The 25,230-nt window shown below is 52.7% G+C and overlaps 3 protein-coding genes across 8 annotated transcripts; 2 read left to right on the top strand and 1 right to left on the bottom strand.

Moving 5' to 3' along the window:
• The first annotated feature begins 14 nt into the window (after nucleotides 1-14).
• TMEM262 (transmembrane protein 262) lies at nucleotides 15-5,742 on the top strand. 5 transcript variants are annotated; one of them, XM_061202000.1, is made up of 5 exons: nucleotides 15-298; nucleotides 4,739-4,829; nucleotides 5,014-5,285; nucleotides 5,392-5,491; nucleotides 5,591-5,742. In XM_061202000.1, exons 3-5 carry the CDS (start codon nucleotides 5,112-5,114, stop codon nucleotides 5,665-5,667), a joined length of 351 nt encoding a protein of 116 aa, XP_061057983.1. In that variant the 5' UTR covers nucleotides 15-298; nucleotides 4,739-4,829; nucleotides 5,014-5,111; the 3' UTR covers nucleotides 5,668-5,742. The 5 variants fall into 5 exon arrangements, with proteins under 5 accessions (XP_061057983.1, XP_061057985.1, XP_061057982.1 ...); XM_061202002.1 differs by lacking the exon at nucleotides 4,739-4,829 and having other exon boundaries at nucleotides 5,155-5,285; XM_061201999.1 differs by lacking the exon at nucleotides 4,739-4,829.
• ZFPL1 (zinc finger protein like 1) lies at nucleotides 5,717-9,873 on the bottom strand. 2 transcript variants are annotated; one of them, XM_061201997.1, is made up of 8 exons: nucleotides 9,702-9,873; nucleotides 9,275-9,384; nucleotides 8,829-8,940; nucleotides 7,431-7,624; nucleotides 7,262-7,334; nucleotides 7,041-7,187; nucleotides 6,666-6,789; nucleotides 5,717-6,176 (listed from the first exon to the last, which is right to left on the bottom strand). In XM_061201997.1, exons 2-8 carry the CDS (start codon nucleotides 9,374-9,376, stop codon nucleotides 5,990-5,992), a joined length of 939 nt encoding a protein of 312 aa, XP_061057980.1. In that variant the 5' UTR covers nucleotides 9,377-9,384; nucleotides 9,702-9,873; the 3' UTR covers nucleotides 5,717-5,989. The 2 variants fall into 2 exon arrangements, with proteins under 2 accessions (XP_061057980.1, XP_061057979.1); XM_061201996.1 differs by lacking the exon at nucleotides 9,702-9,873 and adding an exon at nucleotides 9,470-9,569.
• Nucleotides 9,874-10,036: 163 nt separating this feature from the next.
• Nucleotides 10,037-14,886, top strand: CDCA5 (cell division cycle associated 5). The gene is made up of 6 exons (XM_061203624.1): nucleotides 10,037-10,139; nucleotides 10,360-10,454; nucleotides 10,536-10,601; nucleotides 10,688-10,723; nucleotides 13,087-13,524; nucleotides 13,717-14,886. Exons 1-6 carry the CDS (start codon nucleotides 10,094-10,096, stop codon nucleotides 13,795-13,797), a joined length of 762 nt encoding a protein of 253 aa, XP_061059607.1. The 5' UTR covers nucleotides 10,037-10,093; the 3' UTR covers nucleotides 13,798-14,886.
• Nucleotides 14,887-25,230: the final 10,344 nt, after the last annotated feature.

Raw genomic sequence — 25,230 nt, 5'->3', positions numbered from 1 at the left:
CGGGAGCCATAAAGTTGTTGTTGAAACAAGGCAGTCCTTCAGGTGAAACGTCCCCCTGCAGCCCTGGGTCCTTCGAGACTGGAGTTCCCCCGCACCTTTCCTCCCTGAGCGAAGAGGTTCCGCCAGAGCCCTGGGTTCCCCCAGCTTTGCAGGAAGGATTTTGTGGAACTGGTCGAGTCGCTGTCCTCCCAGAAGGAGGACGAGTCGTGGCTTCCAGCCCTGCACCCCCGCAGACAAGGGCCTGCGGAATATGTCCCTAGACGCAGTGGACGGAGCGCGGGCCGTGGAGCCAGAGAGGGTATGTCTGGCATCCTGCCACTGCCTTGTTACGGGGGTAGCAGCTCAGTTTCCCCCATTCCTAATATTGGGGTACATATTTCACAAGGGGGCTGTGAGGATTAAATGCATGTACAGTGCTGCACAGTGCCTCTAGCGCAGTGTTTCTCAAGGGCTGGTCCTCTGACGTGCATCAGAATTGCCTTCAGAATTACTTGAGGTGCGTTGCAAAGACTCTGGGCTCCCGTCAGACCTAGCTTATTTTTTTTAAGTCAAGTAGTTCTGGTGCACTTGAACTTGAGAACTCCTATTATACGCTGCTTAGAAGACACAGTTGGCATATCTTAAGTGACTGATGGGATGTGCTGACTGAGGGGTTAGGTGGAGATGTTGAGGATAATTCTCAGGTTTCCGATTGGGACAAAGGTACAGCTGTTCACCCAGGTGAAGAGCTGAAGATAGGGAAAGACTTGCAGTTCAAATTGAGACACGCTGAGTTTGAATGGATGAAAAGGAGAAAAAGACTGTGTCAGTGTGGTCCTTGAAACATCACTTATGATGGGCTGGGGGGCCAGGGATGGAATGGAAACCACTTTATTCTTTGGCAGGGGTCCTGCCAGCCAAACACAGCCCACCACCTGTTTTCATATGGCCTGTAAGCTTTTTTTTTTCATTTTTAAATGGTTGAAAAAAAATAATGGCATTTCATGATGTGAAAATCATATGAAATTCATATTTCAGTGTCCATGGGAACACGTTCATGCCCATGCATTTACATATTATTTATGCCTACTTTTTGTTTTTTAATTTATTTATTTTTGGCTGCCTTGGGTCTTCATTGCTGCGCGCGGGCTTTCTCTAGTTGCGGCGAGCGGGGGCTACTCTTCATTGTGGTGCGTGGGCTTCTCATTGCGGTGGCTTCTCTTGTTGCGGAGCACGGGCTCTAGGCATGCGGGCTTCAGTAGTTGTGGCACGTGGGCTCCAGTAGTTGTGGCACGCAGGCTCCAGTAGTTGTGGCACGTGGGCTTAGTTGTAGCTCGCGGGCTCTAGAGCGCACGCTCAGTAGTTGTGGCACACAGGTGTAGTTGCTCCGCCGCATGTGGGATCTTCCCAGACCAGGGCTCAAACACGTCCCCTGCATTGGCAGGCAGATTCTTAACCACTGCACCACCAGGGAAGCCCTATGCCTACTTTTAACTACAACAGCAGAGTTGAGTCATTGCAACAGAGACGTATGGCAGGCAAAACCTGTAACATTTACTATCTTGTTTTTCACAGAAGAAGTTTGCTGACCCCTGACTCTATGGGACACTCAGAGGCTGTATAAAAAATATACATGAAGATTTAAGCTTATCAAGCTATAATCTTAAGAAAAATGAAGAAAAGAGTATAAAGATTTAGGGGCTTCCCTGGTGGTCCAGTGGGTGGGATTCTGTGCTCCCAATGCAGGGGGCCCGGGTTCGATCCCTGGTCAGGGAACTAGATCCCACATGCCTGCTGCAACTAAGAGTTCTCATGCCGCAACTAAGAAGTCCGCGTGCCACAACTAAAGATCCCACATGCCGAAACTAAACATGCTGCAACGAAGATCCCGCATGCCGCAACTAAGCCCCAGCGCAGCCTGAATAAATAAATATATTCTTTAAAAAGAGTATAAAGATGTAGATCTACTCCAAGAAATCTATAAACTTCAAAAAAAAAAAGTTGCAGAATACTGTTAAGAAAAATTATCCAAAATTTGGAATACAGACAGTAGCATGACCTTCCAATATCATACTGGGGCATTGTTTCACAAGCCCACCCAAGGATTATTTAATTACCTACAGGAGTGTACATTTGTTTGATCTTGCTATTTAGATATTGTCCCAAAGAGATGCAAAACATCTATATCCAATGGAAAAACAACCTCAAAATTTGGTTTGTTTGCCCTGTAGGACACCCGCCAATTTTGTATCTAACCTAGTAATCATGTTCTAATATTCCTCTTTAAATGCCTATCAATATCCAGCTCCTCAAGATGCATTACTACCTTACTGAGGGGGAACCCCTTCACCGATGAGTTAATACATCTTAGTTACATGCTTATTCTTTATTTAGATATCATGTTTTTACCTTTCTGAAAATTATACTTTGACAGTACATATGGTGTGATTTTGTTTTTTAAATTATGCATGTAGATGTACACGTAGGTGTATGAATTTACATCAAGAAGGGACTCAGGGCTTCACTGGTGGCACAGTGGTTAAGAATCCGCCTGCCAATGCAGGGGACACGGGTTCAAGTCCTGGTACAGGAAGATCCCACATGCCGCGGAGCAACTAAGCCCGTGCGCCACAACTACTGAGCCTGCGCTCTAGAGCCCGCGTGCCACAACTACTGAAGCCCATGTGCCTGGAGCCTGTGCTCCGCAACAAGAGAAGCCACTACAATGAGAAGCCTGCACACCGCAACGAGTAGTCCCTGCTCGCGGCAGCTAGAGAAAGCCCGCCCGCAGCAACGAAGATCCAACGCAGCCAAAAATAAATAAATAAAACAAATAAATTAAAAATAATAATAATAATAAATTTATAAAAAAATTTTTTAAAAAGAAGGCACTCAAAAGATGCCCACTCACCGAACTGTTGAAGGGGTTACCTCTGTAGGTGTGGGGGTGGAGGGGGGAGACTGGTACATTCTCCTCTGTATGCCTGTGTATGATGCAAATCTTTTACAAGAACATATTCATACACTACGGGGGTAATTTTTTTAAATGACATTGAGGTAGGAGCCCTAACATAAAAACGTTCGTTTGGGGCTTCCCTGGTGGCGCAGTGGTTGAGAATCTGCCTGCCAATGCAGGGGACACGGGTTCGAGCCCTGGTCTGGGAAGATCCCACATGCCGCGGAGCAACTAGGCCCGTGAGCCACGACTACTGAGCCTGCGCGTCTGGAGCCTGTGCTCCGCAACAAGAGAGGCCGCGATAGTGAGAGGCCCGCGCACCGCGATGAAGAGTGGCCCCCACTTGCCACAACTAGAGAAAGCCCTCGCACAGAAACGAAGACCCAACACAGCCAAAAATAAATAAATAAATTAGTTAATTAATTAATTAAAAAAAAAAAAAGAAAGCTCCCTCTACAGGCCTTCCCGACTCCAAAAAAAAAAAAAAAAAAAGTTCGTTTGTATTCAAATGAGAACTAAAGTGCAAACAATTGTTTCAATAGTGTGAACACAGCTGGGCATCGGGCATCACCCCTTCAATGTGTTAAGATGGGGGTCTGAGGGTCTCTTGTGATTAATGACACTGGGCAGCAATAATGGATGGTGGTGTCAGGCTTTATTTAACCTTACTGCTTCCAGGCAGGAGACTTCCAGTCTTGACCTGACCTGGGACCTGACTTCTGGGGCAGACAGTCAGGCAGGAGGCAATGGGGCTGGCCAAGTTCAACATCAACTCTTCTTCTACAATACTTTAGTTCCTGGGAGTTTGCTTGTCCCTCCACACCATTTCTGGCCAGTTTTCTGACTTATTTTGTTGACAGTCCTGGAGTTCTCACCTCTCACATGTACAGAGGACATGTTTTTTTCTTGGCATCTAATTGTCCCTGCCCATTCCACAGCCTCGGGTAGAAGTGGATATTAGTCTTAGTACTGATTCCCTCACTCACTGGCTGCAAAAACTTGAGCTGACAATCCCTCTCTGTGCCCCAGGCTTGTGTGTAAAATAGGATTTGTGCCACCAGTCCCAGCTTTCTCATGGGACTCTTGGAATGTTAGAGACAATGGGTGTTAAGATGCTGAGTGCTGGAAGGCAGCAGAGGGGAGAGCTGGTCAGCATCATGTGTTGGAAGAACATCTGGGGAGAAGATGGAAAAGCCAATTGCTCTCCAGGGCCCACCTGGGGAGGATGTGGGAAGGTCCTGGGACAGCTATGGAGAATCTGTTGTCCCTTCCCTTACTTCCTCCCCATTAGGGGTTGGAACAAATACTTGGAGCTTGTGATCCAGCCCAGGCCTGCCCTCACCTGGTTATATCCTCCAGTTCTACTGGTGAGATCTCATTAGGAGAGATTACACCTGACCTCTCATCTGCCTAAGACTTGCTGAGGACCTACATGCCCCTTCACTTTTTTTTTTTTTTTTTTTTTTGGCTGCGTTGGGTCTTCGTTGTTGTGCGCGGGCTTTCTCTAGTTGCGGCAAGCGTGGGCTACTCTTCGTTGTGGTGCGCGTGCTTCTCATTGTGATGGCTTCTCTTGTTGTGGAGCATGGGCTCTAGGCACGTGGGCTTCAATAGCTGTGGCTCACGGGCTCTAGAGCGCAGGCTCAGTAGTTGTGGCACACGGGCTTAGTTGCTCCGCGGCATGTGGGATCTCCCTGGACCAGGGCTCGAACCTGTGTCCCCTGCATTGGCAGGCGGATTCTTAACCACTGCACCACCAGGGAAGTCCCCCCTTCGCTTTTCTGAGCCCCAGTTCTTCATCTGCAGAATGTGCCCACACTACCTCCTGCGTGGAATGTTGAGGACTTAGTGAGAAGATTCGCCCAAGAGCACAAAGTGTGTGGGCTGGGATGGTGAGGTACGCTGTCCCTCCCTCAACACGCTAGGGCCCCGCTGCTCTGTACCTTTAGCCCAGCCCCCCTCGACAATTCAGAGCTGCCCTGGCCACCCATGAAACACTCTTGTATTGGCTGGAAACAGCCTGTGCTCTAGAATCTTGTTCTCTACGTCCTCCTGATTCTAGAATCCTACGGCTATTCCAGACTGTGCGCTTCAGAACCGGAGGGGTCGGCCGCTCCTCCTGGGCAGAGTCCGCTTGCTCAGGCTGTACCATCTGCCTTGAGTCTGTGCTGCCGCCAGGATGCGGTGGCGGGACCGCGTGGCCGTGCTCTTCTTCCCACAAGGCATGATTCTCACCATGGCTGCACTGATGCTCTTCTTCATACACCTGACCGTCTTCGCCAGCGACGTGCACAACTTCTGCGTCACCCACCACTATGACCGCATGAGCTTCCGCTACACAGTTGTCCTGATGGTAGGCCAGGGCAGGGGCTCGAGGGCTGGTCAGGGGAGGTCCAGGGGCTGATGGAAACCCCCCTGTTGTGTCAGGGGGCCACTCTCCCACGGGATGGGGCCTACAGTTCTCCCAGGTGATCGGCATCTGCTGGGCCGCCATGGGGTCACTCTACGCTGAGATGACACATGACAAGTTTCGTCGATGCTTTTCACTGACCGTCCTGAGTGAGTAGGGTGTACGCAGGGGGAGGGGGGGCTCTGGAACCCTGAGACGCAGCAAGGCGGGGGCAGGGAAGGCTGATGGGGGCTCTCTCCTCTGCCCAGTGCTCAACGGAGCCATGTTCTTCAACCGCCTGTCCCTGGAGTTTCTGGCCATCCAGTACCGGGAAGAGAACCACTGAGGCCTGGGGCCCAGGCTGAGAAGGGGGAAGGAAAAGGCTGCTTCGGGTGTTTTAATAAAGTCTGTCATTTATTTCCACCTGTCAGCTCCTTTGGGGGAGGGAGAGGGAAAGCTGGAGACCCAGGAGGAGCAGGTCAAGACAAATGTTTAGTCTGCAGGAACCCCAGGCCTAGCCTGCAGCCACTCTGGTGGACTTGGCTTTGGGCCTGGGATCTTAGTGTCTCAGGCTTGAGGAAGAGGAGCAGAGAAGGGCCCCTGGACCTCCTCCCCTAACCACCCTCAGGCCCCCCAGCTCCTAGGCTGGCCCAGCCATAAGCAAGGGCTCAGGAGGGACCCACACGGATGTGAGGGTTCATGAGCGGGTCCAGGTTGGGATCGCTGTCAGCCGCAGCCCGGCCCAGGCGAGACATGAGCACGAGGAGGGCCAGGAAGCCCAGCAGCCCCAGGAGCAGCAGCAGCCCTGCCCGCTGGAGCAGGGTCAGCGGCCGCTTACGAGACCCAGCCCGGCTCCTGGGGGGACGAGGGGGAAGTCAGGTCAGGCCTCCAGTCCCTGGCGGCCCCTGCAGCCGGGAGAGGAGCCCCAGCCATGACGCTCGTCTTCCGGCCCCAGCGCCACCATCCCTGAGCCTGGTTTCCTCAAGGGTGGTCATCCCTGCGCCTGCCCACTACCAGGCTGACTGTGCAGCTCAAACCAGCTGAGGCAACAACTGTGTTCTGAAACTGGAATGTGTCGTGCATAAGGAGAGTCACAAAGATCGGGGGGTGTCAGAGCAGGAAGGGGCCTCAAAGAGCCCGAGTCTGAACCTCATACGTAGCGCGCAAGGGAACACCCTGAGGGGGGCAGACCCAAGCCCAGGCTTCGGTGCACAGCCCCTATACCAGGTCCCATTATTACCCAGAACAAGCCCCTTTTGTCATGAAATCGTCCTGCCAGGGTCTCTGGCTCTCACTTCCCCTCCTCCCCCTTCCTGGCATCCTGCCCCACCTGACCCCATGTACCTGAGCAGCTGGGCCAGCCAGCCCAGGGCAGGCCGGCGACGGTACTTGTCATCGTCACAATCCCCATGGAGGCCTGGTGCCCGGTCATCATCCCGCGTGTCATAAACCTTCCTTGGGGCTGAGGCTGCAGGGGCAGAGCCACCGGCATCCACAGGCTCAGGAAAACGGGCCCATAGCGTGGTGGGGAGAGGGGAGGGCAGGAGATCCCGGCCCTTCTCAGCCTAACAGAGCATCTCGGAATTGTGGGGAGGTAACGTCTGTGATGGAGTGAGGAAGGGTCCCTGTGGGTGGGTGTCCAGACCCCCGAGCTCCCTCCACGCAAAGCACCCCACTCCCGTTCTATCCTCCTCTGGCCTGGACAATTCCCCGGCTCACCGTGAGTCAAAGGCTCGGGATTGCTCATGTGGATCACCGTGTGCTGCTCGGGTCGGCTCGGGGAAGCAGGGGGCCGGGGGACTTGGCTGTAGAAGGCTGGGGCAGCAGAAGCGCTGGCTATCTCCTCTTGTTTGGCGCTACCACTGGCTGTGGGCAGGAAGAGAGCTGTCAGCAGAGCAGGGAGGCAAGGGCCCCAACAGCAGGTGGAGACCACCACTTACCATTAAAGCTGGACCAGTCAGAGAAGTCGGAAGTGTTGAGGGGCTCAGGCTCTGGGCTCACCACCTCGTCAATCTGGAGGAAAGAACAGATGTCACCAGCCTGCCCAGTGCTGTCCCCACCCACCCACCCACCTGGCCCAGGTGGGACCCAGGGGAGACAGGCTCTCACCAGAGGAAGACCCAGTCCTGCCCGGGCCCAGTTGACTGTGGCCAGCTTCTCTCTCAGTGCGGAGGCCACGGGGCCGGCCAGGTTGGTTGGAGGGAAGATGGGGCCACTGCAGCTGGGGCACTGGTAGCCAGCAGGTGCTGTGTTTCGGGGTAGCTGGGCAGCACGTTCATTGAGGCAGGCCCAGTGGAAGAGATCTGAGGGCCCATGAAGTAGTGGAGGAAAGACATGAAGAAGAAAACACTTAGGACCCCTAGCCCAGCAAGAGCCCCCAGCCTGCTGCAGAGATACATGCACACATAAGTGTAAGCCCAGGGCCTTCTCCTGCCCATCCTCACCCCAGGTCCACTTCATCAGTATTCCCTAAGACTTTGGCCTTCCTGGCCACCACTATCTAAGCCAAGGCAGATGCTACCAAACTTCCCAGCCCACTAGGGGGTGGGGGTGGGTGGGGAGAAGATGCCACCTACCCTTTCCATGAGTCCTCTCTGGACTTGCACTCATCACAAGCTCATTGGGCTAACAGCTCATCAAGAACAGTTGCAGAAAAGGTTACTAGACATACACACAGGCACACATATGGGGGTACACATCCATGGGCACAAATATACACGTGTTTATATACATGTAGTCAAACACAGGTGCCATCCCCTACATCCACACATACGGGCACACTAACTCTCACACATCTATACACTCACGTTTGCTAACACTCAAGCACCCTCACCCAGGAATTCTCCTGCAACCCCACAACACACCTGTGCTTATATGTTCACATACAACAGTTACCCATTCATTCACCCGAAGTACTAATGAATACACTAACACTTATGTAAAGACACAATGCACGTTCAATTCATGCACATATAAACACACTCACAGTGAGAAACACATACATGGAGCGCACTCTTTTATACTAGTTCCTTCGAAAAGTGGAGCTAATGCTCTTACACCAGAGTCAGGTCAAGGTCATGACACATGCCCCTGCTGACTTCTTTTAGCTGACCTTACTGTGAGGAATGCAGTTCCTCTCTGTTTAATCTTGGAATCAGAAATGGATCCTGAATGTCTGAAAGCCCCATGCTTTCAGCTCACTGCTGGTATGGCCAGCTACTGCTCACAGCTACAACCACACCCACAAGTTTGACTGGCTCTCGCTCAACCCTAGAGATTGGCAGGGAAGAAGCTAGGAGCTTTAATTTTTAGGGAAAAACACTTAAGGCCTCGAAAGGGGAAATGACTTGCCTGAGCTCACACAGCAGGTAAGTAACCTAGCTGGACCAGAATCTGGGGCTCCAGCCTCCCAGGCTTGAGAGGTCACTGTCCTGCTGCTTGGGGAGTGCCTGGAAACTGGTCACACTGGGCCTGTCCTGATCCCCCCATAAGGTGCCCAGGCCTCACCATAACAGACCAGGCGGGTCGTCTCCCGGGCGGCCAGGGGTATGTTGCAGAGGCGGCAATTGGGGTTGTAATCGCTATCTTGGAGCCACTGCAGGTAGGACTGGACGATGCACTGAAGTGGGAGAAAGAGGTCACAACTGGAGCAAGAACTCCACAGCCCATCTCCCCAAAGCCCAGATGCCTCTTTTTCTCTCATCACAGAGATTGATCCTTCTGTTTGACCAATCAATAAACATTTATTGAGCACACACTGTGTGCCAGACTCTGACTTAAGCACTGGGGATACAACAGTGAACACTTAAGCACTGGGGATACAACAGTGAACAAAGTTAAGTCCTTGTCCTTGTGGAGCTTCCATTCTAGGGCCAGGCCCTTCATGGATTTGGAGGAAGTCAATACTACCTGCCCAGCTAGTGCCCTGCTCAGCCGCTCCCCTGAACACCCACCTTGGCGTGATTGGCTACCAGGCAGTGCTCGCAGACGTTGACCCGGTGTTCGAAGCAGAATAGGTTGGTCACCTTCCTCTTGGGGCACTTGCAAAGCCCCATAGTCGACCCTGAGGAAGGGGTCTGAGTTGGCAGGGAGCCAGGTTCTGGTGGCCGCCACAACGCACTCACCAGCCCAGTTGTTTCCACTCTTACCTGCCCTAGACACCTCTCTACTCGCCCCAAGCCCAAACTCTTGCCCACCGTCCCTCTCAATTCCGGCCACGCCCCCTGCATAAATCCCGCCTCCGGAGACCCCAGATTCCTCCCGCATCCCAACCCTGGCCAGGCCCCTCCATCAGTCTCTCCGATACCACCGGCCCCGCCCACAGGGGGCCCCTCCCGAGCCCCACCCCCTCCAAGCCCCGCCCCCACCTTCCCCACAGACCTCACTCTCTGTGTTACTAATCGGCTGCGGCACCCGTCCCCACGGGCGCGAGCGCCGGTCCGAGGCGCGGAAGGTCAGACAGCACTCAGCCGAGTTCTCGCTCAGCTCCCTCCAGCTCAGAACCCTCCGATTATCCCTCCACTGCCACGTCTCTTCCGGGTGCGGCGCGCGCTGATGACACCGCGCGCCTCTGGCCCCTCCCCTGCAGACGCTAGACGTGGAGGCGGGTGGAAAAGGGGTTACCAGAGCTCCGCGGCCCTCCCGCCTTACGTCACTTCCGCTTCCTCCCGGGTAAGGCGGGTAATTCGAACGTTTGCACTTCGGGTTGGCGCGAGCCCTGGCGGCGGCGGCGGCGGCGGCTGCGGCAGTAGATATCGAGACCAAGGCTAGACATGTCTGAGAGGCGAACCCGGTCCGGAGGGGCCGCCCAGTGCTCCGGTGAGCGGAGGGCGCGCGGGAGAGAAGGGGCTGAGCCGTTTGTGAGACGCAGTTCCGTGAGGAAGGCCCTCCCCCCACCGCCCTAGGAGGCTCGTCCCCTGCCCGAGAAGGCGCCCCCAAGGGGCCTGTTTGGGAACCTTCTCTCGCTCTCTTCAGCACCTGTTCTCTAGACTCTGGGGTCTAGAGTCCTCCCCTACCTGCTAAATTTTTCTCTTTCCAGGGCCCAGCGCCCCAACTCCCACTCAGTCTCTGCGGAGGTCCCAGCGGAAATCAGGCTCTGATCTCCCAAGCATCCTCCCGGAAATCTGGCCTAAGGTGAGCCCCGGGTTCCTCAGTTCCTCCTGCCCCGGAGGCCCCTGGGCTAATGTAGAGCTCAAGTTCACCCCTCTTCTCCAGGCACCCCAGGAGGCTCCAGTCAGAAAGCCCATCGTCTTGAAGAAGATCGTGGCCCATACTGTAGAGGTGAGGGCAGAGAGAGGGGTTGTAGGTGGGGAGCCAGAATTGGGATCAACTAGTGTTGATGTGATCAACTAGTGTTGTCTCCACAGACCCCGTCTGTTCACTCGCCTCGAAGGAGCCCCCGGGTAAGTTCATTTTCATTTTCTTAGTTAAGGGGAATCCAGGACAGACAGTCTAGAGCTGGGGCGGAATATAATGGCTGTTCACGTCTGCCCAGGGAGCTATTTGCTGTATTTTGAAACAATTTGCCTTTGGACACCTACATGTATCACCAGTCTTGCTTACTCCCTGCACACTTGGTGCGTTTAGCTATTGATGCCCTGTATTCTCTACCATTTTCCTTTAAAAGTTGAGCTGTGTCTTAACTACTTTCTTCTTCCTCGTCTATTGTTCTCAGTGTAGTATAATGTCCTTAACTGTTTTAACAGAAGTTATTGTTAAGGATGTCTCATTAAAAGAAGATCTGTACCTGAAGATATAATGAATGAGAAATACTAACTGCCTTTGAGTGGCTCACGGGGCTTACAGTCAAGTGGGGAGAAAGATAAATAAGTGATAACACAGTGTGCTGAGGACCGCAATAAAGAAAGTACTAGATGTTGTAAAGGCACCTAACCCAGACCAGGTAGCTCAGGGAATGTTTCACAGAAGAAGTGTTTAAACTGAGTCTTTGAAGACAAGTTAGGAGTGTTCTAGGCAAAGGAAGCTGTGTTTGCAGATGCCTGGAGTCCACAAGGGAAAGCATGAGGTTTGGGGAACAGCAGCTTTGATGTGTCTGCCCCATACCTTGTCAGGGGAGGGAGCGTGCCAAGCCAGAGCAGATCCTGATGAGGCATGAGGATGAGCTTCGACTTCATCCTTTGTTCTGTGGGCAGCTTTGGAGAGTCTTAAGATGGTGACTGAGGCAGGCTTGGGTGTTTTAGAAAGATCTCTTTAGGGTCTGGGTGGAGAATGGATTGCAGAAAGCCTTCTGGGGACCCCCAGACCAGGTGGGCGGGCATGAAAGGAATCCCGAAGTGAGATGGTGGGAGCCTGAAGTTAGGTAAGGGCAGAGTGCTCCTCCTTCCCCTGGCTCACCGCGTGGCCACCCCGTCACACAGGACTCAGCTCACAGGACACTTCCTCCCCAAAGCCTTCCTGATGTATTCCTCCATAGGCTTTATGAATAGCCGAGAGTATTTTGTTTGCATGTTTGTTGTCTTAGGGGCAGGGACTTCTGTCTCCCCTGTGGTGGCCACTCTTTCTTGTTGGTTGAATGATAGATTCATGAGATATTGAACAAAGAATGCGCAAGGACTTCGATGACTGCTTGGCTGTAGGGATTGAAGAAGAAGTCGTCTGGGTGACTCCCATTTTGTTCAGCATCCCTTTTACTAAGACTCATGGGGCAGATTCCCCAGAATCTGTAGCCAGGAAATGTCTCTCTTGATAATCAATATAATTCTATTAAACCACAAGGGTCCCTAAATTTGTCTTGTTTCTCACCTTGTCTTGGCTGTCACAAAGCTCAGTGTCAAGTTTTGTGGAAGTTAATTCAGTGATTATTTATGGAACACCGGCTCCACGCAGGGCTCTGCTGCAGGTGTTGGGCACAGGCAAGGTCAACCAGACAGATGAAGACGCTCACACGTGACACGCACATTCTAGTTGGCGTCACAGTCACCCAGCGAACAGCCACAATCAGATAGTGAGGCTCACTGTGTGGGAAAGAGGTCATTGTGACAGAGGGTGACTAGCAGAGGTCAGGAGGGGCTGGTCTCCCTGAGGAGGCAGCATTTCAGCTGAGATTGGAACTGTGCGAAGCCAGTGTGTGAACCTCTTAATACACATGTCAGATTAAGTGCTTTCCTGTTCAGAACCTTGCCATGGCTCCCTGGGTCTCGGAGCAAAGGTCTCCATGGGTCTCCCCTTACAGTGGCCTGCAAAATGCTCTGTAACACCCCCATTACCTCGCGAACCCCATGCTCAGTTCCTCGCCTCACTCCCTCGCACTTCAGCCACACTAGCCCTATTGTTCCTTGACCCTGACTGGCACACTTTCACCTCAGGACTTTTGCACCTTCTGTTCTCTCTGCCTAGAACATTTCTCCTCCAGATGACTTACTCCCTCATCTCCTTCAAGTCATAGCTCCAATGCTGCCTCAGTGAGGCCTACACTGACCTACACCTACTTAAAATTCCAAACCCCTCCCCCACCCAGTATGCTCAATCCTGTTGTTTTTTTCCAAAGTGCTTAACATGCGGCATGATTCTCCCTATCCTCTATTTTCCCACCAGAGTGGAAGCACTGTGGAGACGGGGGTCTTCTTTGTTTTCTTCCCTGCTGTACTCCTGGTGCCTGGCAGGTGACCAATAAGGACGTATTGACTGGATGGACATTTTAGGTCCTGTGGGTCTTTCTTTCTGCCCTAAATCTCCTTGGGCCTTTCTTGAAGTAAGTAACACAGCCAAGTAACAGGGAGGCGTTCTCTCTTCTGTCCTGGTACAGATCGCTGTTTTTTTGGAGAAAGAAAACAACCCTCCTAGCAAGGAGCCTACTCGGGAGGACCTCTTCCAGACATGCAGTGTCCCTGTCACCTCCGCCTCCACTCCTGTGCTGTGCTCCCTGAATGTTGAGTCCGACTCCGGGGAAGGAGACCTGGACGCCAGAGACTTGGAAATGTCAAAGAAAGTCAGGCGATCCTACAGCCGCCTGGAGACTCTTGGCTCTGCCTCCACCTCCACCCCAGGCCGCCGGTCCTGCTTTGGCTTTGAGGGGCTGCTGGCGACAGAAGACTTGGCTGGAGTCTCACCTGTGGTGGGTTCAAAGTTAACTGAGGTCCCCAGGGTCCCTGTGAAGCCCTGGGCCCCAGACACAACTCTCCCTGGAATCTCTCCCCCAGCCGTGAAAGAGAAACGAAAGAAGAGGAAGGTGCCAGAGATCTTGGTGAGTGAGGGGCAGGGGGCCTTCCTCTGCCATCACGCCAGACACACGGGGAGACGCACTGGGACACGTGCAGGGCCGGGGCTCAGCCCTGGCTGTCACGGGAGAAAGGCGGCGCCTGCAGGGTATGGGTGGAAATGCTCCAGCCAATGTGCCCGCTTCTCCACTCACCTGCCCCCATTTCTCTTCCCCCAGAAATCGGAGCTGGATGAGTGGGCCGCGGCCATGAATGCTGAGTTTGAAGCTGCTGAGCAGTTTGATCTCCTGGTTGAATGAGATGAAGTGGGGGTGTCCCTGGCCAGACTCCCCTCTTCCCCCTGTACATAGTCCCCTCTCCCTGTGGAGAAGACACTTGGGGTCCCCTCCCCTGGTCTCGTTACCTGTGCACACGCTGTTGCTGCACATGAGGCCTGTCCTCTGAGGGCTGGCACAGCGGCAGCAGCTGTTTCACCTTGAGGAAACGGGGCCCGCCTGGCCCAGGCCCGCACTGGTGTCCTGTCTGTAGTCAGTTACCTACCATCCTTTCCCCACTACGTCCCAGAGTATCCCAGCCGGTTTCCAGTCGGGCCTCAGACTAGGGAGTAGGAATCACTGGCCCAGCCAGAAGAGGTTAAAGGGCTGGGGGCTGGGGGTGAGAGAGAGCACCTCTGCCCTTGTGGGGAAATGTGGCCGCTCTGCAGCAGCCCCACCAGAGATGGATGCTGAGGGCCACAGCCAGCCTCGGGCTTTCTCTACTGAGTTGCCTCTGCTGGGGCTTGGTTCCCAGCCATGAGCGCATCTAGGTAACGAGGCCTGGGTTTCCTCTTAGATTCTGTAGATGGTCCGGGAGGACTGTCGCCATGGATTGGAGACAATTCTATCTGTGAGGAAGAAGCAGAATATTCAGCCTATAGTCTTAAGTTTTGAAGGAGGGAGGGAAGCCTTGGTTGGGTCTCAGACCGTAAATGTCTGCTGCACAGAAGCTGTGTTTTATAGTTCCGTGTGCTGTTGCTGAGATGTTCGGTTAAATGCAGGCTGATGGAGCAGTGGCTGCTTGGGGAGGGGAGGTGTCCCCAGACCCCCCAGAACCTGAGGCTCAGGGCATCTGGACTGATAACTGCAGAGGGCAGGAAGGGGCCCATGGCAGGAGGCGCCCCCTCTTATCACTCATACCTGTTTTTTACAAAACAAAGTGTACAGCGTCTACTTAGCTCTAGAAGAAGAACTTAGGAGTTGAATGGTCTTGGTGACATTAGCATTTCGTAAAGTTCTAGGAAGCTTTTCTCACGTGCCAGAAAGGGGCCAGGGTTGATAGCAGTTTTAACTTTCAGCTTCCTTAGTGTCCTCTCACAGGAGGACACTGCCTGAGGTAGGTGCCAGGAGTTGAACTAGGGGGAGGGTGGGGTCATCTCATTGTCTCTGGGGATCCCCACTCCCCTAGCCCCTGTTTCTCTTTTCGCAATATTGTTAAAAGGTGGGCTTTCAAAGGCTGCCCAACCACAACTTCCGCCATAGCCCAGGCCTTTGTGCCTTTTGATGTTTACAGGTTCACGGAAGTAGGGGATAAGAGGAGTGTGGAGAGGCTAGTGGACAGCAGAGAATATCAGGGAAGATGAGTGCTTGCTTGATTAGGGTCCTGAAATGGCACAGGCCTGGTGGGTGCTATTTAAACTCTTTGCAAGGCCTAGGAGTCCTGAAGAGTCTCGTCCTCGCTGGCTGGCGGGACAACTCCTGGGAAATGTCTTAGTCCTGCAGAATCGGGAGTAACCAAATGATGTTGAGTTGATGTCATGGCTGCAAACTTCTCTCTGTCCCTGAAAAACTAAGAATGGAGTTTAAGGAAAAACTGGGGTTTGTTTTTTAAAGAAAACAACAATTAAAGAGTTTCTGCCTGTTCATAGACTGTTTCTTTTGTTGGGTCAAAGGCAGAGCTGAAGGTGTGGGACCCAGGAAGCCATGCCTTCTTTGGGCTGTGTCACCAGGGTTGTCCCTTTGTATGGGGGGCCGCCAGCCTGGCCTCTAGTAGCCTGTGGTAGATCACTCCCACCCCCAGGTCTGTTTATTCTGTCCAGTCACTCACCCACTCCTCTAAGAAGGGGAGCCCCGTACCCTCCTGTCCCAGGAGGAAAGAAGTCGGTCTGGGGTGAGGCTGCTAAGAGCTTCGCTTAGTGCCTGGGAACCAACCCTCCAGCCCACCCCGAGTCCAGCTCTTATTCCCCGCCCCCTCTCCCTGACAGACTCCCGTGAAGGAGCCAGTTCCTCACACATTGGCCCAACCGGGGTGCTCTACAGCAGTGGGTGCAGAACCCCCTGGGGAGCTAGTCAAAGGTGCGATTCCCAGGAATTATCACACTCGGCCGGAGGAGGCCCAGGGACATACGTGCACCTTGATGCAGGTGTCACAACCACTGTCCTTCCCCTCATCCTTCCTATGCTTGTCCTTGCCTCCTAGTCCTTAGAACAAATTAAGGCCTTTAAATTCTTTAATTCTCCCTAAACCTCCCCACTTCTACCTCCTTCCCTTACCCAGAGGAGAGCAGGCTTCTCTTTTCAAGGCCAAGCTTCGCATTTTGGCTTTTGATCCAATTCCCTCATCTCTGAGACCTTGTTCCTCTTTCTCCTACAGGTCTTAAACAGGCTTATGTTCATTTTATTGTTAAAAACAACCACCCTAATCCTAACCAAAAAGTTTTGTCCAGCATCTGTTTTCAGCTGCTATTATGCCTTTCAAGGTTAAGCTCCTTGAAAAATGTTCAAAAGTTGCTTTCTGCTTCTGTTTCATTTACTTTGGGTGCCCTCATCACTCCATTTACTGCTTGGGCAGAAGTAACCAGTGACCCCCTAATGCCCAGTGCTAAAGACTAGGGCCTCTGTAGCCTTGGCGGAGAACACCTTCTTGGGGCCATGGCACTGCTGGCCCCTCTTTCTTGGATTCCCCTGAAATATCAGGACACCCAGGTCCAGTCCTGGACCCTCTTTCCAATCTGCTTGCTCTCTCTGGGCCGCCTCCTTGCTCAAGACTTGCTAGTCTATCTCCAAACCATACCTCTCTCCTGGGCTTCAAACTGGAATCTAGAACTGTCTTCTAAAACTATCTCAAAAGATGTTAAAAAAAAAAACAAACAAAAAATTGTATCTCAACTCAGAAGTCATCACAAATTCAGCTCATCCACCAGCTTGCCTTTTCCTGTGCTCCCCCTGATGTTAGCAACACCACCAGCTGACCTGAGTCGCACAAGCCAGGAAACTGGGGGGCCTCTGCAGCTCTACCCTCTCCTTTACCCCATCCCATCAGCCCCACTCTCAACATCCCTCCATCCCCATGGCCACTGGACAGTTGCTCTGGCCTAGTGGGTCTTCCCTTTACTCTCACCTCTCCAAACTGTCCACACTGCGGCCAGAATGAGTTTTCTAGGAGACAAAAATATGATGCTGTTTCTCCCCTGCTTAAAACCCTTTGATACAATTCATTTCTGGGTACGATACCCAAAAGAATTGAAAGCAGGGTCTTAAGATATTTGTACACCCATGTTCATAGCAGCATTATTTACAATTGCCAAAAGGTGGAAATAACACAAATATCCATCAATGGATGAATGGATAAACAAAATGCAATATAGAGGTACAATAGAATATTCAGCCTTCAAAAGGAATGATGTTCTGCCACATGCTACAACATGGATGAACCTTGAAAACATGCTAAGTGAAATGAGACACAAAAAGACAAATATTGTATGACTCCATTTATATGAGATACCTAAAACAGTCAAATTCATAAAGACAGAAAGTAGGATGGTAGGTGCCAGGGACTGGGGCAGGGGGGAATGGGGAGTTCTTGTTTAACAGGGACAGAGTTTCACTTTGGGAAGATGAAAAAGTTCTGGCGATGGATGATGGTGATGGTTGCACAGCAATGCGAGTGTGCTTAATGCTACTGAGCTGTACACTTAAAATGCTTAAAATAGTAAATTTTATGTACTTTGCCGCAATAAATTAAAAAAAAAAAAACAACCCTTTGGTGACTTCCCATTGTCCATGCAGTCATGTAATGGATGGTTATTGGGTTTTGGCTGCCCAGTCTCAACCTCTACAAATGCGCTGACTGCAAGACGCCACTTCCCTCCATGGGCACGAAGAGGCCAGACACTTGCTCCCCCTGATCCCAGCAACCAGGACATAGGCATCTCACCTGAGCTCAGCCAATCAGATTTTTCATGAGGACCTGGAACAAGGACCAGGAAGACAGGGAAGGATAATTGAGGATTCAGCGAGGTGGTGGCTTCACGTGTCCAGCGGCAGCCCTGGGCCTCCGCCGTCCAGTGTGGAGATGGCAGAACACTACAGTTGGCTCCTGTGGCAGGGTCCTCACGTGTTCCTGGCAGCCAGCATCCCATACTTCCTGCCCTTTGAGTCTGTTCTATGAGTTCCGCGACTCCCTAGTATCCTTCCAATAAAGTCCTTTTTTGCTCAAATTAACCAATGTTGTTTTCTCTTGTTTGCAACCCAGAGCCCTGTTGCTCCAGACTGCTTGGCAGGGCTCATGAGGACTCCAGGGTGAGGCTGGTGGCCACGTCTCCAGTCTAAGGCCCACAGAACCAGTGCAGACCCTGAGCTGCTGCAAGGTCCTCGCCTCCCAGCCTTTGCTCAGACTGCTCTCTGCCTCACCTACTCTTCCCAATCCTGTCTCACCTGCTGAGTCCTGACTTGATTAGGTTTGGCTTTGGCTCAAGCGTCACCTCTGCTCAGTCTTTTCCTACCTGCCTGTCCCTTCTGCAGTGACAGCATGATGGGTAACAGCACAGATTCCAGAGTTCAATGGAGTTTGGATCCTGGCGCTGCCAGTTTCTAGATGTGAGACCCCAGGCAAGTTAATTAATTTCTCTGTGCCTCAGTTTCCTTATCTGTAAAATGGGAACAGTAATAGTACAGGTTTCCCCGCTATCTGAAAGTAGAGCATTCCTGTCAACCTTTTGTAAGCCAAAATGGCGTAAGCAAAGACGCAATTTACCTTAGGTCACAACAGCTTGCTAACGGATACACAAAATAAATCGAGGTTAAAGCACAGATGCTCACAATGCTGAGATGTCAAGTGCAGTTCCCGGTGGAAGAGCTTGGCGGGGCCACTCTGGCTGCTCAGGGTGTGAGCTGCCTCTGTACCGGCACACTGCAAAACTGATGCTGGATGCTATTTTCGCTTTTTTCCTAAAAATGAAAATTGTCTTCAGATTTCTTTCGATTAGCAAAAACAGGTGCTAATGTTAGGTCTTTTGTAAAAGTGACTGGCATAAAGTGAACTTTGGAAGAGTGGGGGATACCTGTCCCCACCTCATGCGGTTTCGGTGAGAGAGGAAACGATACAGGTAAAGTGCTTAGTACGTGATACGTGCTCAGTGGACAATAGTTGTTTTCAGGGAGACCTGACCGCTCCCTCCTTTCTAACTCCTGGACCTCTCTCACAGCTCCTGTAAGCTCGAGTCTGTCTGTTGGGCACACACATTTACACGGTAGTCTTAGCTCCGAGGGTGGAGGCGGAATCGTATTTGTCTCTGTCCCCCCAGCATCCAGGCGCGTCATGGATGAATAGGGGTGGTGGTTTCCCTCCAGCCTGGTCCACGGCAGCTCACACCCTCCTGTAGGAGCTGGGGGCTGAGAGCTTCTGGGTGCCCTGGAGGAGAGAGAGGTGCAGGTGGAGTCAGGAGCAGTGGCCCCTGGGTGGCCTGCACTCGGGCATGGGGCCTCTGCCTCCCCCAGCATGAATCCTGGCTCCAGCCCCAGGGCTCACACTGACCCCCACGGCCCTGGGAGTGGACTGCACCCTCCCTCTTCCACAGGACAGCTCCCTACCCGGCCCACGGCCCTCGCCTCCTAGGCCTGAGTCCTGAGCCCCTGCAACCGCCAACCTTCAGGTGAGGCCTTGGCCTAAGGCCCGGGTGGTCCTCCCAACATACGGGCTTCAAGCAGGCTGCCTTCCCCTCACGTATTTCCATCTCCTGGCTGGCAAGTTGTCAAACTCTCTGACAGCCATCAGGTTGAGACTCGGGTAGCCCTGGGTCTGAACCCTGGCTTTGACTCTTCTGAGATTATAGGCAAGTCACTTAGCTTCTTCAAGCCTCACTTTTCTCTTATGAAAAGTGGGACTAATTCTTTCTTTCTTTTTGGCTGCATTGGGTCTTCGTTGTGGTGCGCGGGCTTCTCATTGCGGTGGCTTCTCTTGTTGCAGAGCACGGGCCCTAGGTGCGTGGGCATCAGTAGTTGTGGCACATGGGCTCAGTAGCTGTGGCTCGCGAGCTCTAGAACGCAGGCTCAGTAGTTGTGGCGCATGGGCTTAGTTGCTCCGCGGCATGTGGGATCTTCCTGGACAAGGGATCAAACCCATGTCCCCTGCATTGACAGGCGGATTCTTAACCTCTACGCCACCAGGGAAGTCCCAAGTGGGGCTAATTCTACCTCTATTACAGAATTGCTCTGGAGATTGTTTTCCAGGTTGATGGTCACATGCAGAGCACCTGGTAGAGTGTAATAACTGACTGCTAGTATTCTTGTACTCAGTCCATGACTGACTCCTTAAAGGAGGAAATTCCTTTTTGTATCCTCCCCACATTCAGAGCAGGGCCTTGAACAAAATCAGGGCTCTGTAAATATTTGTGGAGTTGAATACCCATTTTACAGGCTAGGAAACTGAGCCTGAGTGTCTGGGGCTGCCCTACCTTTGAACGGCAGAGCAGGACTTGAACCTGGGTTTATGGATTTTCAGCTCTGAGCTGTCTTCTCTCTAAATCTGAATTAAGCACCTGTCTGAGCTTGGCCAGTGGGACCCTGAGGGGGCACAAAGGGAACCCCAGGCATTCTCTGGGGAAGAGCTCCGTGGACTGCGGGGAGAGAGCTTGCGTACAGTCAGCTGTTAGACAGCCAGGCTGAAGGCCGGTGGGGGCACAGAGGGAAGTCAAAAGAACTAGTGACCCTCGACTCCCTATCTTATTACAGCTTCCTGTATCTCTGATTGTTCAGATACACACCTAGATCTCCAGTCATCCACCTCTCCAATCCTTCCTGGTTACTAACTGGTAACCAGGAAGCTGTTCGTGCCTCCCAGTTTCCTCTGATGGGTACCAACATGTGGGCATGGTGTTAGAGTTGCCAGATGTAACAAATAAAAATATACAGGATGCCTGGTTAAATTTGAATGTCAGATAAACGATGAATTTTTGTTTAGCATAAGCACGTCCCAAATCCGATAAACAAGGAGTAATTTTGCAGTACAAGTGCGTGCCATGCAATGTTTGGGACATGATCATACTAAAACAAATCTCACTGTTTATATGGCACTCAGATTTAACCAGGCATCCTGTATTTTATTTGGCAACCCTGTGTGGTGCATTGGTACGTAGCACGTACAGACCATGCTCGCCTTCCCTGGTATTAACACAGTGTAGACACTTGTCATGGGCAGCAGTTGTGCGTGCCCCTCTCCTTCACCCCCAGGGCCCTGGGCTTCCGCCCCCAGGGTCTCCTCCTCCCATCCATCCTCTCAGCTACGGCCCAAACAACCCACACAGACAAACACTCAAAGGCCTCCCATGCCTCCTTGTCACCTGGGGGGCCACAGCCCAGGCCCACTCACCCTGGGAGTTAGTGGGAGCACCCCACGCCTGGACGCACCATGCCTGTTGGCACCGTCCTGCCCAAACCATTCCCTCTTCTGACTTGCCCTTCTTCCTTCTCCGGCCAAGATACCGACTCGACTCGTAGATCAAGCAGATCAAAGACTCCCTCGGTGGAGCCTTTCTGGTGCTCCTAAGCCAAGTGGCTCCCTCCTCTCTTGGTCAAGGTTTTCTGTACAGGCCTCTGGATGGCACATGTCCTTGCCCTGTGGTCACCTAGGAGCCTGGGCCACCCCTTCATCCCTGGGGGCCTCTCCTGGGCAGAACCGGGTCACAATCATCTATCAGTGTGTTCTCAGGGCCCAGCCCGAGTCTTGTCCCACAGACAATGGTTGGTGCACCAGTGTTTACTGGGGACCATTAACTTCAGAGTGGATTGTATTCTACCATGTTCATAAGTCATCGTTTACTTACCTTTTCTTACATTTGGGCCCTTTAGACAGGTTCCAGTTTTTCTTCATGGTGTAAATCGGCTACCGTGGACCTCCATGTGAATTATTTTTATTTCCTTTGGAGTTGTTTCTTTAGGCCTAGTTTCCAAAGCAAAGTTACCAGGGCAAGGGTCTGGCTAGTTTTGTAGATCTTGTACGTTGCCAGCATCCCTTTGGGAGAGATCAAACCCGGTGGCAGAGCTCCCTGCTTCCAAGAATCGGTCTACCCTGAGGCACAGCGAGTCCCCAGGGTAACAGGCCCTCTGCGGGCACTGCCAGCCAATGAGATTCTGTTTACATCACATGCACAGGACTGTGGTATTTTAGGCGCCATCCGGAAAGGTTCTATGTAATGCAGAGAGCACATGGCATAGAATTCCTGCCACAACCCACAGGCCTTTCCGAAGCCCAGGTGGAGCTCAGTGTAAAGAAAGACACATCTGAGGTCACTATTTGTTCTCCAATTGGATTGTCCTTCACCTTTTGGCCGGCAAGTGTACAAGATTCTGAGAAATTGGAGAGTGAAAAATGGTGACGATTCCATTTGTTGACTTAAGGCTTTCTGTGACCTGGGGAGAAGCTGCTATTTCAAGCCTGCTTGGTGGGACATCTTACACCACCTCGTGGAGACAGAAGCCTCCTCAGGCTCAGCCCAGCTCCAGCTCCACCACGGATCTAAGGGGGTCCCGGGGGGAGGTGCCATCTTTGCTCAGCAGAGAAAAGAGTGGACCAGGTTCAGATTGCCAAGGTGGGAGGGAATGGGAGGGGGGGAACAGTGTGGGTGAGAGCACGGTGGTGGGGACATTTGGGGTGGTGTTGGGAAGGGAAGCTCCTGGCCAAGTCTGAGCAGAGGCTCGTTCAAGGACGGTGGAATAGTAGGTGTGTTACAAACAAGGGTGTCCATAGTTCAGGGTCTTGAATGCCACACTATTTGCTTCTCAATGCCCAACTGATAGATGATTTCTACAGCAAAAATGGGAGGGAGTCTCCACTTTCCTATAAGCTTCTATAGGATCCCTTTAAATAGTGCCATTCTATCCCCCACCCCCTACCCTGACACCTTGCATTTGCAGAAATTCATTTTACAAAACACTGTTAACATGTAGCTTTACTAGGGTTGCCAGATAAGACACAGGACACCCCAGGGAATTCCCTGGTGGTCCAGTGGTTAGGACTGGACGCTTTCAGTGCCAAGGGCCTGGGTTCAGTCCCTGGTCAGGGAAATAAGATCCCACAAGCTGCACGGTGTGACAAAAAAAAAAAAAAAAAAAAAGAAAACACAACACAGGACACCCCAGTGAAATTTTAATTTCAGATGGAAAACAAACACTTTTTAAAGTATAAGTATGGTCTGTGCAATGTTTGGGATATACTTATGCTTAAAAAATATGACTCACTATTTATTCTGAAATTCACATTTCACTGGGTGTCCTATTTTTACTCGCTAAATCTGGCAACCCAAACTTTGAGGGATCTGGTTTACTGGACAGAGCTGGTGGTGGAGGTTCTCGAGGCTGGAGGCCGCCGCAAGAAAACCAGGGGAGGCTGGTAAGGGGAGGCCAGCGGGATGGTGGACATGGCTTACCAACCAAGTTTCCGTCTCCCTCAGTCTCCCGGGGGTGGACAAAGAGCCCACTCCGAGCCCGAGGAGAAGCCGCTGCTGCAGCCTGCTGGGGAGCAGAAGCCAGAAGACCCTCAGGTCTCCAGGGAGCAGGGCACAGAGGTGACAGGCCCTCCCAAGGCAGAGGGCAGGGGTGGCAGGAGGGCTAGAGAAATTCTTCTCCTGCTTGGATGGAGATCTGAACACCCAGCCATTGCACTCCACCGTCTTGCTGTTGGGTGTGGGAGGACCCCGGTTCTTGGGCTGCCAGCCTCATGCCACTTCAGTCACCAGGACACCCTCTCTGCCAAAGCCACCTTCTTCAGATTCTTCAGAGCAGAAGCTGGGCCTGCAACAGGAAGCCACCGTCACGTTCCTGTTTACGCTCCTGAGCACAACAGAGCCCACCAAAGACCCTGCAGAGTGAGGCCGTGTGAATGCGCGTGAGGCTGCGGAGGGGAGGCGGGCAAAGTGTACTGCTCCCCCGCCATCAGCATTCAGACCTGGGCTGGGACTCAGCCTGGGGCGGGGTTCAGGGGGTGTGGCCCAGACAGGACTGAAGAAGCCTGGGCCTCGGGCTTGGTTCCCCTCTCTGCCCACCCTACTCTCCCCAGCCTCCAGATTCTGGTCTAACCCTCATTATGCACCCACCCAGGGACTTGGAGATCCAGGAGTGCCAGTTCCTGGGTAAGGAAGACTGGGGCCCCCAGCGGACCTCCAAGGAAATGAGCTGTTTGCAGAATGTTTGCATGAGGTGAGCCGGGCAGAGGCAGGTGGGGACAGGAGGGTGACAGGACCTTCCCCGATGGAGGTCAGGGCCTGGAGCTTGACAGCTGTGGGTTGGCACCTTCACTTGGCCCTCTTCCTTCCCTTGCCTTCTCTCTGTTCTACTCTGGGTGACCCCCTTGCTGGCCAATAGGTCCCTTCCCTCCCAAGCATCAGTGTCCTTGTATGTGAGCAGGACCTGCCCCACGGGAGTGGGGGCCACAGCTCTTTCCCATCAATGTGCCTACATGCCTGGTTAGTGGGCAGTCTATGAAGCTACCTATAAGGGACGGCCATCTCTCTTTTTTGTTTTAATAGGTATTGGTTGGTTTTTTTTAAATTAATTAATTAATTTATTTATTTATTTATGGCCGTGTTGGGTCATTGTTGCTGCACGCGGGCTTTCTCTAGTTGCGGCGAGGGGGGGGCTACTGTTTGTTGCGGAGCACAGGCTCTAGGCGCGTGGGCTTCAGTAGTTGCAGCACGCGGGCTCAGTAGTTGTGGCTCGTGGGCTCTAGAGCGCAGGCTCAGTAGTTGTGGTGCACGGGCTTAGTTGCACCACAGCATGTGGGATCTTCCCGGACCAGGGATCGAACCCGTGTCCCCTGCATTGGCAGGCGGGTTCTTAACCACTGGACCACCAGGGAAGTCCCAGGACCGTCATCTTTAATTGTCCAAGGACTTGAGGGGTAGTTTGGTCTGTGGAGAAGGGGTGTGGGGGGGTCTGTTCTCTGGATGTCTGGCTCTGGAGCTTAGGTCTGCAGAGTCCCATGGCCGCTTGCCTGTCAGTGGCAATGCCAGGGTCCGATCTCCACCTGGAGATGGAGCTCTTGGAGTGGGGGGAGTGTGACAGTCCTTTCCCCAGGGCTGCATGTGGCTCCCAGAGCCATGGATCTGAGTGGTCAGCGCTTTTATTCATACGCAGCTGACCCGGGTGCTCAGGCAGGGCTAGTTCCACACAGAGCCCTGCCACTGCCCCCACTGAAGCCCAGAGGGATGGGCAGCTAGCCCGACACTGCCTTAGAGGATTTTCAGCCTAGCAAACGCGATGAAGCAGCCTGGTTTTCCCTCGCTAAAGAAGAGGAGAAGCACAATTCGTCTTTGTCTGGGTCCCCTGCTGCAAGTCACATGGGGAGAACAATTCCCTCCCTGACTGTAGCTTTGCCAGAGTGAGACGGGGCTCCTGGTGAAACCCTGGGCTCCTGGCTGTGCCAGATCACGCAGCTCATGCAAGTGCTGTGTTTTGTGGGTGTGGGGCACTGCCTAGGACAAG

This window comes from Eubalaena glacialis, chromosome 10, assembly GCF_028564815.1.
Source record: "Eubalaena glacialis isolate mEubGla1 chromosome 10, mEubGla1.1.hap2.+ XY, whole genome shotgun sequence".
Taxonomy (NCBI): Eukaryota; Metazoa; Chordata; class Mammalia; order Artiodactyla; family Balaenidae; genus Eubalaena; species Eubalaena glacialis.
This window is presented reverse-complemented; position numbering and strand designations above follow the sequence as displayed.

Bases quoted from the DNA above. Each gene is read 5' to 3' on its own strand.
- TMEM262 (XM_061201999.1), top strand. From the start codon at position 5,112: ATGCGGTGGCGGGACCGCGTGGCCGTGCTCTTCTTCCCACAAGGCATG. The intron at 5,286-5,391 runs GTAGGCCAGGGC...TGGGGCCTACAG, and splicing joins GCTACACAGTTGTCCTGATG to TTCTCCCAGGTGATCGGCAT. The intron at 5,492-5,590 runs GTGAGTAGGGTG...TCCTCTGCCCAG, and splicing joins CTTTTCACTGACCGTCCTGA to TGCTCAACGGAGCCATGTTC.
- ZFPL1 (XM_061201997.1), bottom strand. From the start codon at position 9,376: ATGGGGCTTTGCAAGTGCCCCAAGAGGAAGGTGACCAACCTATTCTGC. The intron at 7,335-7,430 runs GTGAGAGCCTGT...TCTTTCCTCCAG, and splicing joins CAGGACTGGGTCTTCCTCTG to ATTGACGAGGTGGTGAGCCC. The intron at 7,188-7,261 runs GTAAGTGGTGGT...TCCTGCCCACAG, and splicing joins TGACTGGTCCAGCTTTAATG to CCAGTGGTAGCGCCAAACAA.
- CDCA5 (XM_061203624.1), top strand. From the start codon at position 10,094: ATGTCTGAGAGGCGAACCCGGTCCGGAGGGGCCGCCCAGTGCTCCG. The intron at 10,140-10,359 runs GTGAGCGGAGGG...TTCTCTTTCCAG, and splicing joins AGGGGCCGCCCAGTGCTCCG to GGCCCAGCGCCCCAACTCCC. The intron at 10,455-10,535 runs GTGAGCCCCGGG...CCTCTTCTCCAG, and splicing joins TCCCGGAAATCTGGCCTAAG to GCACCCCAGGAGGCTCCAGT.